At 38.4% G+C, this 18,967-nt stretch overlaps 3 protein-coding genes and 1 pseudogene across 3 annotated transcripts; 2 read left to right on the plus strand and 2 right to left on the minus strand.

Moving 5' to 3' along the window:
• The first annotated feature begins 346 nt into the window (after positions 1 to 346).
• On the plus strand, positions 347 to 3,492 carry LOC149388156 (uncharacterized). The gene is made up of 4 exons (XM_089622365.1): positions 347 to 2,319; positions 2,465 to 2,543; positions 2,618 to 3,361; positions 3,450 to 3,492. The coding sequence occupies exons 1-3, from the start codon at positions 362 to 364 to the stop codon at positions 3,359 to 3,361; spliced, it is 2,781 nt and encodes a 926-aa protein (XP_089478491.1). The 5' UTR covers positions 347 to 361; the 3' UTR covers positions 3,450 to 3,492.
• LOC149388157 (uncharacterized) lies at positions 3,458 to 4,495 on the plus strand. Its single transcript, XM_089622366.1, has 4 exons — positions 3,458 to 4,042; positions 4,117 to 4,209; positions 4,275 to 4,373; positions 4,451 to 4,495. Exons 1-4 carry the CDS (start codon positions 3,458 to 3,460, stop codon positions 4,493 to 4,495), a joined length of 822 nt encoding a protein of 273 aa, XP_089478492.1.
• An 866-nt stretch (positions 4,496 to 5,361) lies between these two features.
• LOC149388158 (uncharacterized) lies at positions 5,362 to 7,236 on the minus strand (annotated as a pseudogene).
• A 7,243-nt stretch (positions 7,237 to 14,479) lies between these two features.
• On the minus strand, positions 14,480 to 18,448 carry LOC149388159 (uncharacterized). The gene is made up of 4 exons (XM_089622367.1): positions 17,002 to 18,448; positions 15,091 to 15,582; positions 14,613 to 14,971; positions 14,480 to 14,497 (listed from the first exon to the last, which is right to left on the minus strand). Exons 1-4 carry the CDS (start codon positions 18,446 to 18,448, stop codon positions 14,480 to 14,482), a joined length of 2,316 nt encoding a protein of 771 aa, XP_089478493.1.
• Positions 18,449 to 18,967: the final 519 nt, after the last annotated feature.

An 18,967-nucleotide genomic window follows, 5' to 3' on the forward strand; every position in this document is an offset into this window, starting at 1 on the left:
TGGAAAAGTCAAGTGTCCATGTAAAACTTGCAACAACGTGAAGTATCAGACCATCGATGATGTTGAAACCGACTTGTACATCCGAGGGTTTTCACCGAACTACAAACGGTGGTTTCATCACGGGGAACCAATAATTCCAGAGGTCATAGAAGACGACGAGAGCATTGATGAAAGTGAAGATGGAGGGTTGAATGACGCTTTGCATGACATCCTGGATCATGATGAATACGACCCAGAGTATGATCCGACCCCGAGAGAAGAACGAGAACAAGAGCAATTGGAGGACCTGTTCGCCGAGCTTGAAGCAGAGCTGTACCCTGGGTGCAAAGAATTTTCGTCTCTTTCATTTTTGGTGTCGTTGATGCACATCAAAGTCACGAACCAGTGGACAAACAAGTCGTTCACTCAGCTTCTTCAGTTATTGCGGAAGTCTCATCCGACCGGAAATCGAATTCCAGAAAAGCACTACGAGGCGAAGGCGAAGTTGAAACGTTTTGGCATGGGGTATGAGATGATCGACGTTTGCGTCAATGATTGTGCCTTATTTTGGAAAGGGGAGGAAAATGTCGACTATTGTCCCGTTTGCAAAGAAAGTAGGTGGAAGGTCAAAGGGGCAGGAAAGAAGATTCCGCATAAGATATTACGGTATTTTCCTTTAAAGGGTCGACTGAAACGATTGTACGCATGTCGACATACAGCCGAAGAAATGATTTGGCATGAAAAAGAACGTATCGAGGAGCCAGGTGTACTTAGGCATCCTGCTGATGGTTTGGCGTGGAAAGAGTTTGATAACAAGTATCCTGATTTTGCAGCGGAGCCGAGAAACGTTCGTCTTGGGCTTGCTGCTGATGGGTTCAATCCGTTTGGGGAAAAGAGCTTATCATACAGTATGTGGCCTGTGGTCTTGACTGCATACAACTTGCCACCTTGGTTGTGTATGAAATCGGAGTACATGATGTTGACGATGCTCATTCCAGGTCGCAAGTCACCGGGAAAAGACATGGACGTTTTCCTTCAACCGCTTGTTGAAGAGCTAAACGACTTGTGGCAAGGTGTCAGATTACGAGATGGGGCTACCAGTATGGTATTCACAATGCGCGCCGCAGTGCTTTGGACAATTAACGATTTCCCAGCACGAAGTAGTTTATCGGGATGGAGTGGACAAGGGTATTTAGCTTGCCCCACGTGCAATAAAGACATGCCAGCACTCCGTGTTAGAAGCAAGATTGTCTATTATGACCATCGTCGATACCTGCCATCGAATCACTCGATGAGAAAGAGCGAACACTACCAAATCCGCAACGAGAAGGGGAAGCCGCCGAAGAAGTTAAGCGCAAGTAACATACTCGAGCAGTTGTTATACGTTCCTCGGACAATACCGGGCAAGCACCCTGATTTTGGAGGAAAGAAGCGCAAACGCTCGCCGAACCAGTTGAATTGGGGTAAAAAAAGTATTTTCTACGAGTTGCCATATTGGTCCGAATTGCAATTGAAGCACAACCTAGACGTGATGCACATCGAGAAGAACGTTTGTGAGAATCTTTTGGGAACTCTGCTCAGTATAGATGGGAAAAATAAAGACACTGTTAAATCGAGAATGAATTTGAAGGACTTGAATATAAAGAGTGATTTGCACTTGAAGAAAGTAGGTGATCGTTGGGTCAAGCCACCGGCATCATTCACGCTAACGGAAGACGAGAGAAAACATTTTACAAGTTTCATTAAGTCTGTCAAGTTCCCCGACGGATATGCTTCAAACTTGGCAAAAAATGTTACCCCAGACGGGAAATTGACAGGTTTGAAATCTCATGATTGTCACGTCATCATGCAACGATTGTTGGCCCTTGGTATTCGTCCGTTTTTGCCGAAGCCTGTGCGAGAGACTATTGCTGAACTTTGCAACTTTTTTAAACTCATGAGCGACAGAACGTTGCAAGTTTCTGCTATTGAGAAAGCGCAAGATGACATCATAGTGATCTTGTGTAAGTTGGAACGCATATTCCCTCCTGCGTTTTTTAGTATCATGGTGCACTTGACAATACATCTACCTGAAGAAGCTTTGAATGGAGGACCTGTGCATATGAGGTGGATGTATCCATTTGAGAGATATCTTGGAACGCTAAAGCATTTTGTGAGAAATAGAGCGAAGCCCGAGGGCTCTATTGCCGAAGCGTATGTTGTAGAAGAAGCTTTGACATTTTGTTCAAGGTATCTAATAGATGTCAATGCTCGTCTTGGCCGAACGGATTTGGAAGCAGAACGTGAGCTTACAATTTTTCAGTCGCATACGTGTCGCCCTTATGGAAAGATGACTGCGAAGCGATTAGATTAGAAGAGCAGCGAGCAAATAGAGTGGTACATTTTGAACAACTGTCTTGAAGTGGATCAGTATATGATGTAAGTAATATTTTCACATAGTATAACTGTCTTTTGTAGCACATTTAACATTTGGTGGAATTATCAGTGAACACGAACAACTGATGGAAGCAGAAGGTCGACCTGAGGCGCATCGAAAAGAATTCAAAGACTGGTTTCAGAAAAGGGTATTTGTTCTTGTATAATATTACCTCATTCGATCAATAACTTTTCGTAATTAATTTGTTCTTTTGGGTGTCAGATTTTTGAACTTGGAGACATGGGCTCTCACGTATCGGATGAGTTGTACGCATTAGCTATGAGACCACATTCTATAGCTCAAATATATCCAAATTGTGAGGTCAATGGGATTAAGTTTGTGACTTCTCTTCGCGATGACAGTCGGACTACTCAAAACAGCGGCGTCAGAGTACCATCAGTTGACGGTCATGATTTTTACGGCAAAATGGAAGATGTCATCGTGATGAAGTATACTAATAGTTGTCGTGTCATACTGTTCAAATGTCAATGGTTTGGAGACAATGATCCTAAGAAACGAATACATAAGGACGAGATTTTTGGAACTACAAGTGTTTATGTGGCAAAAAAATGGTACCTTGACGAGCCATTCATATTGGCGACTCAAGCCCGACAAGTTTTTTATCTTAAAGACTTGCATAATGACCCGCAATGGGAAATCGTAGAGGAAAGTCATCATCGTCATGTGTGGGATGTTCCCGATATTGAAGATCAATCTACGTCTCAATTAGTTGTTCAACCAACGGATTTAGAGCAACTTTCTATATGTCGTGACACAGCTTTGCCAGAGGTTGTGATCGATGATGTTATCATTGAAGAAGACATCATTGTAGAGGACGATGATTTTATAGATGACGAAGAACTTGACCAAGATGTTTTCGTTGATCGCAATGTTGATCGTCCTGATGATGTAGATGATGATTTAGACTTGGATGACATAGATTATGTATATGCTGACGATGAATGAGTAATTATGTTTTCTTGGATTTATATTTCAAAATTAAATTATTGAAATTTTTTATTTTTAACGTTTTGTTTTGCTTTTAAATGTATAGATATGTCGATGGCTATGGGAGCGGGAGGTAGCGGTGGAGAGGATCAATCCCATCGCCGTGATGATAGTGGCCATGATGACACGATGCCACCGACCAAGAAGCGCGGAATCACGACCGGCGTGACCTTTGAGAGAGCCAAGATGGGCAAGCCAAAAGAGTTGGTGCACTATTACCCGAACTACGACGCTTTTATACAGCCGGAAAAGGATGACGAATCCGATTACATGATGTTCACAAACTTCTTAGGCGGTGTGGTTCGCGACATCATTCCTCCGCATACAATTTCGTGGAAGGAGGTAACGCCAGCGCAGCAAAAAAGACTTTTGGAGTTGACGCACGAGCAGTATGACATCAGACGCATAGATCCTAAGACAAGAGTCATTGGACGAGCAGGCGATGGACGAGAAAGAATCGATCAGGCTATCATTGCTGAAGCGAAGAAACGCCTACGGAATGTGAAGACAAAATGCGGAATTCACTATAAGAAAAAATGTGGGTCAGATCGAGAGTACGCATTGAACAACCCTCCTTCAAATGTGAACGCCCAAGCTTGGATAAAGGTGTTGGATCTTTTTGAGACACCAGAGTACAAGGTTTGTTTTCTAACGTCTATATGTTTGTAACGCTTTATTATTTTTACTAAATATATATGTTTGTGTTTATGCAGGCAAAGAGTGCTCGAAACTCTGCGAATCGAGCAAAGAAGAAAAGTGTCAGCTTGCAAGGGACGGTGTCTTTCAATGCCCTTCGCCATAAGAACGTAAGTTGCTTTGCTTGACTTTAAAATAATTTCAATATTTGATTTATTTCCTTGTAAATTTTCAGAAAGACGAGGACGGCAATCCGGACACCTTGCTTGGAAACTATCAGAAGGTCTATACCAAGAAGGGCGCGTGGACCTCGGCGGAGAGCGAAAGGGCATATGTAAGTTTTAAAATAATTTGTTTACCTAATAACATTTATTTAATAAATTTAAATTTATATTTTTAACGTGTACAAAGTCGGATGCAAGCGCTCGTCGACGAGCAAAGGAGGCAGGCCACTGACCAAGGTTTACCAGAAGACTTGTAGGCGTGGGAGAGATATGCCATGCAGGAGGTTCTCGGGGTCAGGTCTGATCATCATCCGGGGATTGGCTCGGTTGTCCCGAGAGGAACAACTATCAATGCACAACGAATCGACGATAGTCAAGCTTCTTCTTCTGCTTCACAAGGACCGCCAGGAGTATTGATATCGATGTCGAGTTTCTTAGGAAAGCTCCTTGAAAACCTTCAAGCTGCAAGCATTCCTGGTATGCGGATTCCAGCCTTACCTCCCGACGTAGCTCAGATGGTATCACAGTTCTGTCCGTCGACTCAGCCGGGGAGTAGTGCTGCCTCACAGCAGACTCCTACGCAAGCAAGGATGCATTCACCGCAGACATCTTCTCAGACGATTCTTGAGCCACCATCAGTGACACGTCCGACTCAGACTATTCCTGATCCACCATCTGTGACACGTCCCGCTCAGAAGGGTAAAGGGAAAGCAACAACATCAGGGAGCTCGAAGGGCAAAGGATCAGGAGCACGGAAAGGAGGGCGACCAGGAGGATCCGAGACGTAGATGTGCATCTCATAGACTGATATTTTGTATTATTTTGTTATGTGAATATCGTATGACATGTGTATGACGTTTATATTAGTTTATATGAGATATTTATGACTTTTAAGATATCATATTTATTAATTTCTATGCATTTTTTAATAATTTAAATTAATTAAAAAATGATTTACACAAATTAAAAAAAAACAAGGATTTTGACGCGATTACTCGTGTCTAAAACATTTCGCGGTTTCCGGCGGGAATGTTTTTAGACGCGACTTATCGTGTCTGTAGAATTTTTATAAATATTTTCAGACGCGATAAGTCGCGTCTAAATAGATCCCGCCAAAAGGCGGGAATTATTTGTTGCAACAGAAAACGGAGATACAGACGCGACTTCTCGCGTCTGAAAGTCGTGTCTAACATTAGACGCGACTTCTCGCGTCTGTTTACCAACAGACACGCACATACAGACACGACCATTGTCGCGTCTGATGTCGCGTCTATTAAGTAAATAGACGCGACTTTGTGAGCTTTAGACACGACTTTTGTCGCGTCTAAAGCTCCATATTGTCCTAGTGTCTTTGAGACTTTACGGGTCGTTTTTCTCTGATTTTGCCGCTTGTTCCCGTACCTTCCCTCCTCGTATCATCTGAAATTTATGATTTTTATTTTTTTTGTATTTTCAGATCAATATTACGTAAAATAATTTCAGATGAGCCAACGCATTAGTGAAATTTATAAAGAGAGATTGACGCACGTATTTGCCACATTTGATGTCCGAGTAGATGACTATGAAGTCCCCTTCTTGGAGTCCGTTTGCTCTCACAAAATCTCCTACAATATTATCGAAATATTATTTTTTAACAGAAAAATAGATAACATTGGTATGAATGAGAAAAAAAAAATCGCCAAACACAAATTAATGACACTCTAATAAAACGCACCTGTGTTTTCAAGTACATACATCCTGCTTTTGTTGTTTGTCCAGTACCTGAACAAAACAAATATATTTTAATATAATAATGTAATTACGGTTATAAATTACATATAAGACAACCATCCATAAATATATTATGTAGGTACAATTATCAAGGATAGTCCACATCGACTGAGTATTACGATCTTGGGCTCTTTATTTTATAAAGCTTGTGCGTTACTCTTCTAATTACCAAGCTTGGTTTTAGATGGAACCCCACACCTTTAAGAATAATAAATATACTTGTAAAGCATGTTCCAAACACGAGAAGTTCCAACGTCTTCCATGGGAATCGAAATGCCGTCTCTCGCTTCCAGCTCCGGCAGATGGGTTTCCGCTTCTTTCTGTTTTCGCACAAACAAATATTTCCTTAATTTTGCTATTTACCATCAAATCTCTCTACTTAGCCTAAACATTAGTAAATAAATAAATTAAAAGCAAATGAAGTACTTTGGGAACAACAATTCTTCCGAGACTACCCACGTCGCTTCGCTTCAACATCTTTTGAAGAAGAAATCTTAGATTCTTCTCTGGCTTACAACACTAAAAAAAAAAAACCACACAATACAATTACACCGATAATAAAAAACACACAAAACCCACAACGAACCAATTAATCACCTGACGTTTCTCAGCGGACGAAGAAACCCCGTTATTGTTACTCTGCTGGGCCTCCATCGGAATATTCATCTGCGGCGGCGGAGAAAGCATGGGTTGATCCAAGTGACCATATTGCCGATTATGCGACAAAACCCTTCTCTGCCGAGCCATTCGCTTCTTCCGAGCCTCCTTCGTCGCCAGCCTCGGATGTCCGTTCTGGTTGTTGTAAGGGTTGAAGAGGATCGGGTTGTGATCGGGAAATAACGGAGAAGAGGCTATGTTCGGGAACTCAGACTGTTGCCACGTCTGAGCCGAGTCGATGTTGGTGATGTACTCCGTCATGGGGTACATCGAATTGTCTCCGGCCACGTATCCGCCGCCCATCGCCGGAGTCTGGTAGATCGGAGTTGGGACCACCATAGCCGGCAAGGTCTGGTCATCCAGTACGAACATGTTGAGCTCTCGCTGGAAATCCTCCATGGCCGAGCCGTGGTCGGACTGGAAGATCGAGGAAGGGTCTAGAAAGTCGTCGGTCTCGAGCAAGTCCATGTACCCGAAAGTCTCCAACATGTCGATGCAGTCCATGTTGTTGTTCGTGGTGACCGGCGTCGGAGTGGACGACGACATGCATGGGAAGCCCGGCAGCGGCGAGAACTCCGAGGAGAAGATCGGCGCGACTCGTTTATATATATGTACGTGTTTATCTATAGCTATCAAAATCAAATCCTTGCAAGTTGATGTATTTTGAAACATAAAGCATCTGGCTTATCTTCAAACCTTTAAAACAGCACCTAAACAATACACTGCACCCACTTAATTAATCTATAGAGATAGTGGGTCTTCATAATTTTTTTTACACAAAACTCACCAATTAGCGAAGCACTAGTCTCTTGAAAACACATCGTCAAACTCTGTTCACGAAGTTTCTGATGAATTCACTACTTTGACTTTGAAATTCGGATTCAATACGGATGTAATTTTCAATGTTTAACCCGCGTGCAATATAACATTTATATTCATCCATTTCTGGTTGATAACAAAATTCTTGAGATTACAAAGGGGAAAAGGGAACTTTGGGTGAGTGCAAAAAAAAAAGGTGGGAAAAGGGAACTTTGGGTGAGTGCAAAAAAAAAAAGGTATATTAAAAGAAGTGAGGGTTCTAATATATTTTACGTGGTGCTGCCCACGATTTCAAAAAAAAAAAAAAGCATTGATGAAAAAATACAATGAGCAAAATAGTCGAGGCTAATAAATAAAAAAAATTGTTACGAATTAAATCACTTGAAAATTTCAAGTTGAAATTTATTTTAACTATATGAAATGAATTATTTAATACGCAATTTACCTTATTAATTAAGTAATTATATCTATTTTCAAAACAATAAAAAAATATATTTTTTTTAATCTCTATCTCTCTGATTTAGTACCAGAACACGGCGTCAGAATTTCGCAAACCACTAATGATATTTTAGTGGGAACAGGCCAATGGTATTTTTAGCCACTTAGAAAGTTGAATTATATTTTGCTCGCCGAACATCCATACTCATGTCAGGAAAACTTAGAGAAACAAAAAACGAAATAAAACACAAGATATACCAAAAAAAAAAAAAAAAAAACCTGAAAGACAAAATCCTATATCGACAACATCAACAAATCGCCGTTTCCTGTGACAACTTTAGGGTTAGGGAGTGGAAATTTCCGAGGCACTATGGGTTGCCAAATCCGTACGGCGGCGAAGGTGTGAAGGCATGAAATTAAAGTTAAATGTTCGTAAAAAGAGCAACTATGTTTTTAAAAAAAATAAGCAATATTGAAGAAAAAAAACAAGATCATGGCTGTGTTTGGCATAGCTTTGCTTTTTAAAAAAGTGATTTTAAAATAGCTGTACGAAAAAACTGTTGTTTTAAAAAACAGATGAGTGTTTGGTAAACTATTGTAAAATAGCTGTAGCTGTTAACAAAAGCTGATTTAGTGTTTGGTAAAATATATATTAATATTTATAAGTGATAATTATTTATATAAAATGTAATTAATAATAATAATAAGATATATTTTGTTATATAAAAAATATATCAAAGTGGGTGTCTATAGAATGTAAAAAATAAATTATAAATTTTGGTGACGTCAAAAAAATTATTTGATAAAAGCATATAAAGATAATTAGAATTAAAAGTTACTGTAAGAGAAAAAAAAAGTTAAGAGAGAGAAATTACGATCCAAAAACTAAAACTACGTATAAAAGCTACAAATTATAGTTTTTGTTTTTTTAGTTAAAATATTCAAAAACACTTTTTAGCTTTTAGAAAAAGCAATTTTACCAAACACTTAAATATGATTTAACTTTTAGAAAAAACTAAAATCAAGCTTAATAAGCTGAACCAAACATAGCCCATGTATGTACGGTGATTTATGCAGAGAGATAAAAAGAGCAGTTACATTCGACAATACATAGTATATAATATATATGTGTATGTATTTATATATAAATATATACGAATATATGTATATGAATATGGAAGAAAGAAAAAAACAAGATAGGATTGTATTCATAAGAGAGAGAGAGAGAGAGAGAGAGAGAGAGAGAGAGAGAGAGAGAGAGAGAGAGAGAGAGAGAGAGAGAGAGAGAGAGAGAGAGAGAGATGCAACTAACGTGAATTAGTTGCATCAATTATTTTTGTCAATAACTAATCACTATACAAATGGAAAAAATCATTTTGATTAATTAACAAAAAAAATAACTAAATATGAAAAATAACCAATAAAATAACGGAATATGTTATTTATTCAAATTCAAACACACAAATAAAAAACGAAAATGAAAGAAAGTGCAATCTAAGAAATTCTTAGCCGAAAAAGGCCACATGTTGTTACGTAATGAATGTAGCTATTTATCAAAAAATTATTTCTATATAGCAAATCTTTATTTTGAGTGGTTTAGTTAGCTAATTATTTGTTTTTTCTATTACAAAAAAAACTCTAATATTAAGTAATTTTTCTTCAATTTATCATTGAAGTTATAAGTTGTAATTATTTTTTAAAATAGCTTATGTGAAAGATTTTTTTTTTTTTTTTTTTAAGTCAAGGGGGGCTAAAACCCCCATGGAGCTTCGTCCTTGGGTATTACTCGACCCGTTTGAAGCGGGTAACTAACTAATAAAATTGTCATCCTTACTTAAACGGCACCACACAGGTAATAGTTGTTGTTATGAAGAATTGCCATCCGAATTAGACGCGCATACGTACGTAATTGGGTAAATCTTAAGGATTACAGGTAATGAACCAGCGATCACTAAATTCATGTTGTTTTTTCCCTATTTTCTTCTGAATTAGTTGAACCAGGTACTGAATGGACGTCGTCGACTCGTTATTGAAGCGAAGCCGTAGTGAATGTTGACGGTGATCATACCAAGTCCGTAGAGTCGTTCAACCGCATATAAGCCAAAATCATATAAAAAAAAAAAAATACATCGTTACGCTCATAATTAAGGTATATACGAGGGATATTTGTTATAATTAAGTCTCCAATTAAGAGTTGATTAATTGTAATTAAGTACCAATTACGATGTATACGAAACCCAATCGCAACCACGATTCTTTATTTTCTGGATATTGAAATATCAGTCATCAAATAATAGACGCAGAAAACATTCATCAAACTGTGTATGAGATGGTATTCATGATTATCGTTATCAACAGAGATGAATTCAGGTCACCAATATTATTATTATTATTATTTTCGCGTACAAAAGAAAAGGCCTGAGCAAGTTTAATTAAAACTAGTCTCAGGAACAGCAACAAGTCATAGGAGAGCCGCCAAATCCCATGCAAACGCCTCCTTTAGGAAAGCCTTTCGACTTGCAAGCCTGATTACAGTCTCGGATATTTGAGCAATTCCCAATAGAATGGCATGGTTGTGGACCCAAAGCAAATCCTATCCCTGAACACAAACACGCACGCAACGAATTTATTAGAAAAAAGATAAACAATTACGCATGGTAGAGTAATGTTTTTTTTTTTTTAATTACGTTAATTTTCTGTTGATTATGATCTAACCTGAAGCCATGAGCAATGTTAGGCAGAAAAATCCCATGAGAGCGGTGACCTTAGGAGAAGCCATTATTACGTACGTGAGAGATGAGGCCTTTTTTCGGGGGGGTTTTTTTTTTCTTTTTTATTTTCTGTTTGTTGATTATGATATGCAACTCCGTACGCTCTGGTATTTATTGGCGAATTCACGTATGGAAATATAGAATCCTAATTGAATAAGGTTTCTCATTTTTTTTTTTTTTTTTTTTTTTTAACGAATAAGGCTTCTCATTCAAGTCAGTAAAGATTATCGATCATTTATGGGCTCAGATCCTTGTAATCCGAATACTATTTGGGATCTTTTCCCTTTTATTTCGAAAAACAAATTGGGATCCTTTGTTCGACTTTGATATCCTTGAAATTATTGGATAATTATTATTAATTACACTGATAATTTTTTTTTTTTTTTTTTTTACATTTAACGCTTTTATAATTACACTTTTATTATTGAATATTAATTGATCTTTAAAATCAATTAGATTTTTAGAAACTAAATATCTAAAACTATAGTATACAAAAATATATCTAAAACTATTTTCAATTTTTATACTTCAATGTGTTATTTTTCCGGATTATTTAATATAATTTTTTTGTAAAACTTGTCTTAGAATTAATTATTTAGAAATAGTTTAGAATTTTTTATTAATAATTTAAAGTTTAAGTGAATTTGAATGAACACTTAAAAGTATGTTATGACCATTTTTTTCCCTTTAATCACATAATATAAAAAAGGGATGTGTATAATTCATCCATGATGAGATCTTTAGATACACTAAAATAACGAACGTCATAAATATTTTGCCAAAACATTTTTTTACCATAAGGCAATTCGTATGATATTTAGAACATATCTAAAACAATTGAAACGGAACAAATCAGATAGTGACCAATTTATAATAAGTTGGTCCTAAAAGTTTAAAAAAAAAAAACCCCTATTATTCTAGCTAAATAGCTATTTAAAATTAATTTTTTTGTAAAATAGTTAAAATTTGTCTAAAATTAGAGAAGTAGTCAAAATTTGCAAAGATGTGCGTACGCAAGTATAAAGTGTCAATAAAATCTATGAACCTGTCAATAATTTTTAAGTAGTGAATTGCTTTGTATACAAAATTCTTATTGAAACTATATAAAAAAAATTGGACAACCTAATTTTAACTATTTATTAAAAATCTAAAATTTTAACTAATTAATTAATTCTAAATAACTATTTCGTATAACACTTTTTTAATACTATGGTTCGTTCTCAATTTCACAAAACCGTTTATAAGACTCCCCGGTTTTAGTTGGATATTGGTAATGAGACCATAATGGATCGGAGTGGACACATCTATATCCCATACTGGTAATATGTTTTAATTCAATAAGCTTTCCATCATAATCTGAGTTAATGCTGTTTTCTGGATCAACACTCAAGAGTACACGTGACGATGCAAGGGGCGGACCCGAGATGCCACATGCACTAGAGATGTCATTTTTGTCATTTCTCTGTCGGGCTCAAAAGGGCCGTGAGTATGAAAGGGCGGATCCGATATGTCAAGTCAACGAAAACGAGGGATTGGTGATGTTGTAATATCCTTCCTCCGTCGGGCTCGAGTGGGATGTGACTATGAAATGGCGGACCCATATACCACCACCTCAAAAAAACAACCTTAGAATAGACGATAAGAATGAGGACAGTGGTTGCGGTCTTGATCTTCTCTTCACTGGAAAGTCTATTTTCCGATCTTAATATTCTCTTTCTCGTCTAATAGTCGGATCCTCTGTCTTTGTTTTTCTTTCTCCTGTCAAGTAGTCAGATTCTTGGTCTTTGTTTCTAAGTTGAGAGAATTATGGGTTGAGGGAATTATGAGTTGAAAATTTGACATTCTTTCTGGTTTGTGTGAGTGAAGTATTTATACAATATCAATCTCGAAAGCATGGCCTGACACATGGCGCATGGTGATGGAGCTTGGCGCGTGAAGCATGATGCATTGTACGTGACAGATGGGCTATGCCGTCATAAAATAAGCATGATGCAAGGATGATTACAGCCTTCGGTTTTGGTCAAGCATATTCTAACCCGTTTGATTGAGTTATCATTTTGGCTTATGATGTCATTTTACAACTGTAACGTCATTTTAGCAATTGAAGTGTCGTTTTTCTCATAAGAAAAACAATGGTATAACAATCTGTTATTATATACATTTTGGAAGACATTACAAATACAGTATCGTGATTCATGACAATATATCGTTTTATATGTATTCCACACCACTTTTTTTAACTACATCTTCACAACACAAATAACATAAATATATAATAATAAAAAAAAATTACACTACTCAATAAAAACGTAGTTTTATTGGGGGATTGATCTTGCATGGAAATAGGTATATATATAAGAATCGAAGTCCAGTACTAGAGAGTTAACTTTTATATATATATATATATATATATAGGAGGCTTCACCATATGAGTAAAGGGACAAGAATCAAATTCAGGAGGCTCTTGCCCTTAACTAGCTCCGCCCTTGCCACAGATCTTGAATGAGGACTCTCTCTATCTGCCCCTCCATTTGAGATTTTGAAGAGAAAATCTGAATTTTTTTGGCTTATTTCTAGTCTACCTTATGGCTTAAGATACAGACGAAAAGGTTGCTGAAGAAATTATAACAAACCGGTTTGACTGAAAGATCTTCCCAAAATATCAAATTAAGTCACATGATTCATAAGGTAGGCTCAAGTGAGCCGAAAAACTCCATCATAGTAGAGATCATGATGACGGGAAAAAAACTCAAAATTGATTTAATTAAATCTACAAAATTATCAATTTCTAAGGTCAAGTTAAATCATATTTATTTATTTATTTATTTAGTAAAATTTACAGTCATATTAGACTTAAAAAAATGTAGCACAACTATTCTTGACAGAAAAAAAAATGTTGCAATAATTGTTTCGCGAAGAATTCTAAATTCCGGACAAAACATGTGTCGATCACTCAGATAATCTAACACAGACAAATTTAACAAAACGAAGAAAATCAATCGAGAGTGTTGAACGATATGTGAAATTTTTGACGTGTGTTTGTACGTCAAAAAATGTTCTTGCCTTTCTCGTTCCTCTTTTCGCATTTTATAGAGGTATGGTTGGTAACAGAATATGATGAGAGAGAGAGAGAGAGAGAGATTCAGAGGCGGTTATAACTGTTTGTATTATTGACTGAATGAATGACTGAATGAGTACAGTTACAACACGCTGAGTATATAAATACTTACTTGAGCTTAATGCACAACCGTTCATCTGTAACTAACAACAATCTAACGGCTGTGACTTAAGCTGTACGCTATACTCTAATACACCCCCTCAAACTAAACATGAGTCGTCATGTTGAGTTTGGAGCGTAGAAACGCAAACTGGGGTATCGTCAATGGCTTGGTAAACATATCTGCCACCTGTTCCGTGGTCGGCACATAACGTACTTCAACAACCTTCTGAGCCACTTTTTCTCTGATGAAATGCACATCCACCTCTATGTGCTTGGTGCGAGCATGGAAAACAGGGTTTGAGGCTAATTAACGACGCCGCACCTGTGTTATCACACCATATGATTGAAGGCCCTTGTACTAATGCCACACCAAGCTCAGTGAACAGGGCACGCAACCAGACTAGTTCTGACGTAGCTGATGCCAAGGCTCGATATTCAGACTCAGTTGAGCTTCGTGCAACAACATCTTGCTTCTTAGATGACCACGTGATGATAGTGTTGCCAAGAAACACACACAGCCCACCTGTAGAGCGTCGATTATCTAGATTTCCTGCCCAATCTGCATCAGTAAACGCAGACAATTTAAGGGTGGGAGCAGCTGTAAAGTGCAGACCATAGTGTTGAGTGCCAACCAGATATCTGAGTAGCCTTTTACAAGCAGTCCAGTGTTTTACTTTAGGAGCCTGAAGGAATTGACTAAGCCTGTACACAACATAGGCTATATCCGGTCGAGTCATAGTTAGGTACTGCAGAGAACCAATAGTACTTCTATAAAGAGAGACTTGATCAAAAGCTTCACTGTCCCCTTTATGAAGTTTATGACTAGGACACATGGGTGTAGGACTTGGATTAGCACCAGCCATGTTAGTCTTGATGAGCAGATCTCTCACATACTTCTTCTGTGTTAGACTCATGCCATGTGTAGTCCTGGTTGCTTCAAAATCAAGAAAGAAACTGATAGACCCTAGGCTCTTTAGCGTGAAGGTCTTATCCAAATCAGATATTGTCTTTGAGATCAGAGCCGAGTCATTACCTGTAACCAAGATGTCATCTACATAAACAAGCAAAAAAATGCACTTTCCTCCATGTTTGTAGATAAACAGTGATGTGTCTGAAGTTGAATTGATGAATCTCACTGAAGCAATGCTAAACTGAGTTGGTCATACCAGGCCCTAGGAGCTTGCTTCAAGCCATAAAGCGTTTTGTGAAGTTTGCAGACATGCAGTGGTTTGGATGAGTCTTCATATCCTTCTGGTTGAGTGACATAGACCTCTTCATGAAGCACGCCATTGAGAAAAGCATTGTTAATGTCAACCTGCTTGATATCCCACTGGAAAGTAACTGCCAATGTGAAGATAACCTTCAGTGTAGCTGGTTTGATCACAGGACTGAAAGTCTCAAAAAAGTCAACACCAGTTGTTTGCTCAAAACCTCGGGCTACCAGGTGAGCTTTAAGTTTGTTCAACGTTCCATCAGCATTCTGCTTGGCCTTGAAAATCCACTTCGTACTCACCACAGATTGAGCTTGAGAGGCTGGGACCAGTGGCCAAGTCTTGTTATCATGCAAGGCTTTGAACTCCACATCCATAGCAGCTCTCCACCTGGGATTGGTTAGTGCTTCACTGACAGTATGTGGTTCATCATCTATCCCATTACACAGAGATAATTCAACATTAAAGACCCTAGGTCTAGATATTCCTGCTTTTGAACGAGTTGTCATGTTATGAGTGTTAAGGGATTGATGTTGAATGACCGGATTTTGAAGAGACTGTTGGTTTGGTAAGTGCTGAGAAGGATGATTTTGAGGTGATATGGGTAGGACAATCTGAATTCTTGGTGCATGAGGAGAGTTGTTCTGTTGAGTGGGATGATCAGCTATCTGAGATGACCTAGGAGATGTACTGGATGCTGATTGATTAGGGGAAACACTTGAGAGTGACTGGCTAGATGTGTTTTGAGTTGTGGGTGGGTTGGTTCTAGAGATCTAAGGTAAGGGCAGGGGATAGGCACAAGTATGGCTGGTGGACACAGGTAAGAGCTGACTTGATGAAAACAGTTCTAGGTAAGGAAAATGTGACTCATTGAACATGACTGGCCGAGAAATGTAGACTCTACCTGAGCTATGCAAACATCTATAACCCCTGTGAGCTGGACTGTAACCAAGAAAAACACATAAAGAAGACTTGAATCTGAATTTGTGTTGATTATAAGGACGCAGATACGGAAAACAAGCCACACCAAACACTTTGAGAAAATTGAAATCTGGTGATCTTTTAAACAGCAATTGGAAATGACTTTTGAACTGAAGAATTTTTTATGGAATCCTGTTTATGGTATAGACAGCTGTGACAAACGCATCCCACCAGAACTTATAAGGCATTTTGGCTTGAGACAACAGTGTGAGACCCATTTATGTGATGTGCAAGTGTTTTCTTTCAGCTTTGCCATTTTGTTGATGGGTGTGAGGACATAATTTTCTGAAAACAATGCCTAAGTGACTGAGTATTGGTCCAAGAGGCCTGTACTCACCCCCCCCCCCCCCCCCCCCCCCCCCCCCCAAGTCACTTTGAAAGGCTTTTATTTTTGTGGCAAATTGTCTTTCTACATATGTGTTGAAACGTGTGAAGCAAGTTAGAACTTCTGATTTTGTTTTCAGAGGGAATATCCAAGTGAAATGTGTAAAATCATCAACAAAATGGACATAATATCTGTAACCGTCCACAGAAATATCAGGAGAGGGTCCCCAAAGATCAGAGACAACAAGGTCAAAAGGAGCTGTGGATTTTTTTATTAAAGGAGTGAAGTTGAATTGATGCAGTTTGGCAACATTACAGTCATTACAGAAGTTCAACTTTGACAAAGGTTGAGTGCACTTTACACTTTTCAGAACATGACTCAAGATATCTTTTGATGGATGGCCTAACCTTCTATGCCATGTGTTTACATCAGCTGTGTGAGCATTATTGGACTCGGTAGTACAAACAAGACTTTGACTCTGACTTGGTACAATAGTATCAGACTTTCTACAACTACACTGTTTTATTGATGTGCAACACCTATGACCCGGACTACAATCAGAAAACAAAACACCACTTAGAGACGACACAAAAGCTTGAAGTTTTGGTTTGAGAGGCAGATCAAGCTTGGAGATATCGAGTTGATACAAACCATCCTTAATTCCTACCACCAGAAGAACTTTCTTCGAATCCTTGTCCTTGATAAGACAACGATCATGATAGAACTCAATCAGAATTTTGTTATCCTTGGTGAATTTTGATATACTAATTAGATTTTTGGTTATGTGAGGAACATGAAGGATATTGTTTAAAAGCAGATTATCTTGTTTGGTCTTTAGATGTGAACTACCAATATGTAAAATAGGAAGAGACGTACCATTACCAACTACCAGCTTGTTCTTGCCTTTGTAGTCGGAGTTGATGTTGAGGTTGCTTAGATCAGAAGTCACATGATGAGTGGCACCACTGTCTAGAAACCAGTCTTGAGAGGCCTCTTCATCTTGACCTGACGCCGTGTAGACATGAGGTTGCTGCTGTGACTGAGGTGAGTTTGCTGAGTTCTGACTCTGTTGTGGAGTAGAACCTTGGAACTGGAGGTCAAACCTGTGGAAGCATTTGAAAGCCAGGTGACCTATGCGGCCACACAATTGACACACCGGCCTTGAGTTGTTGTTGGAGTAGCTTCCTCCATTTCCTCTTCCACGACCTCTTCCTCGCCTGCCTCCACCGTTGTTTCCTCTCCCACTGCCGCGATGTGCGAGATTTGCCATTGGTGTGAGGTCAGCTGTGGCTGAGGAGTTAAGTGCTTCAATTCTCATCTCTTGAGATTGAAGAGCAAACTGAACCTCTGAAAGACTGAGATCATCAGATCTACTAGTCAGATTGACTACAACTGACTCATACTCGGATCCAAGGCCACCAAGGATGTATAGCACCAGATCAGCATCCTTGATTGCCGATCCAGAGTAGCTTAGATTGTCTGCAATTCCTTTCATCTTGAGAATGAATTCATCAATACTCATGCTTCCTTTCTTCGTAGTCTGAAGTAAGAGACGTAGTTGGAGAACTCTTGCCTTCGAGGTTGTCTGAAAGATCTGGCCAAGGATTGACCAAACATCTGAAGATCTGAGGCACCGATTGACATGTCTAAGCATGCTCTCCGAGATCGAAGCAAACAGCCAGCTCAAGAGAAATTGATCATGACGAAGCCAGATTACATACTCTGGATTAGGAATTCTAGTTGCAGCACCAGTTGAATCAGTCGAATTGAGAAATTGAGACGGAATAGGTACTGATCCGAATAAGAAACCTTCAAGTCCATGAGCGCGCGTGGTTGACAGAACCTGAGAACTCCAGAATTGGAAATTGTTGCGATCCAATCGGAGCGTCAAAGGATTCATATGCGGAACATAGTTCTGATACGCTTGGATTGGAGTTGTCGAGCTTTGAACTTGTGGATCGGTGTACATCTGAGGTATGGATTGATTCGCCATTGACGTAGCTTGAATTGCGATCGAAGATCTAGATTTGTTTGAGTACTAGCTCTGATACCATAACAGAATATGATGAGAGAGAGAGAGAGAGAGATTCAGAGGCGGTTATAACTGTTTGTATTATTGACTGAATGAATGACTGAATGAGTACAGTTACAACACGCTGAGTATATAAATACTGACTTGAGCTTAATGCACAGCCGTTCATCTGTAACTAACAACAATCTAACGGCTGTGACTTAAGTTGTACGCTATACTCTAATAGTTGGTGATCGTGAGTTAATCAGATATATGATATTGCAATTAATTCATAACTTCTTATATATTGAATATATTCGTGTGGAGTATGTGGTTGTTTGAGATGACCGTTCATCGAATTTTTATTTGGAGTAATCGTTCGAGAATGTGGTTATTTTTATCACGTGATCATTTTATATTTAATTTAATTAATATTTGGCTTTTCAATTTTCTTCTCTTCAAAAAAAATTTCGCAAAAGTTGACTCCTATCTTTTATCTTT

Source organism: Urtica dioica, chromosome 8 (assembly GCF_054948205.1).
Source record: "Urtica dioica subsp. dioica isolate 48M chromosome 8, U.dioica_male_clone48M_v1_H2, whole genome shotgun sequence".
NCBI lineage: Eukaryota > Viridiplantae > Streptophyta > Magnoliopsida > Rosales > Urticaceae > Urtica > Urtica dioica.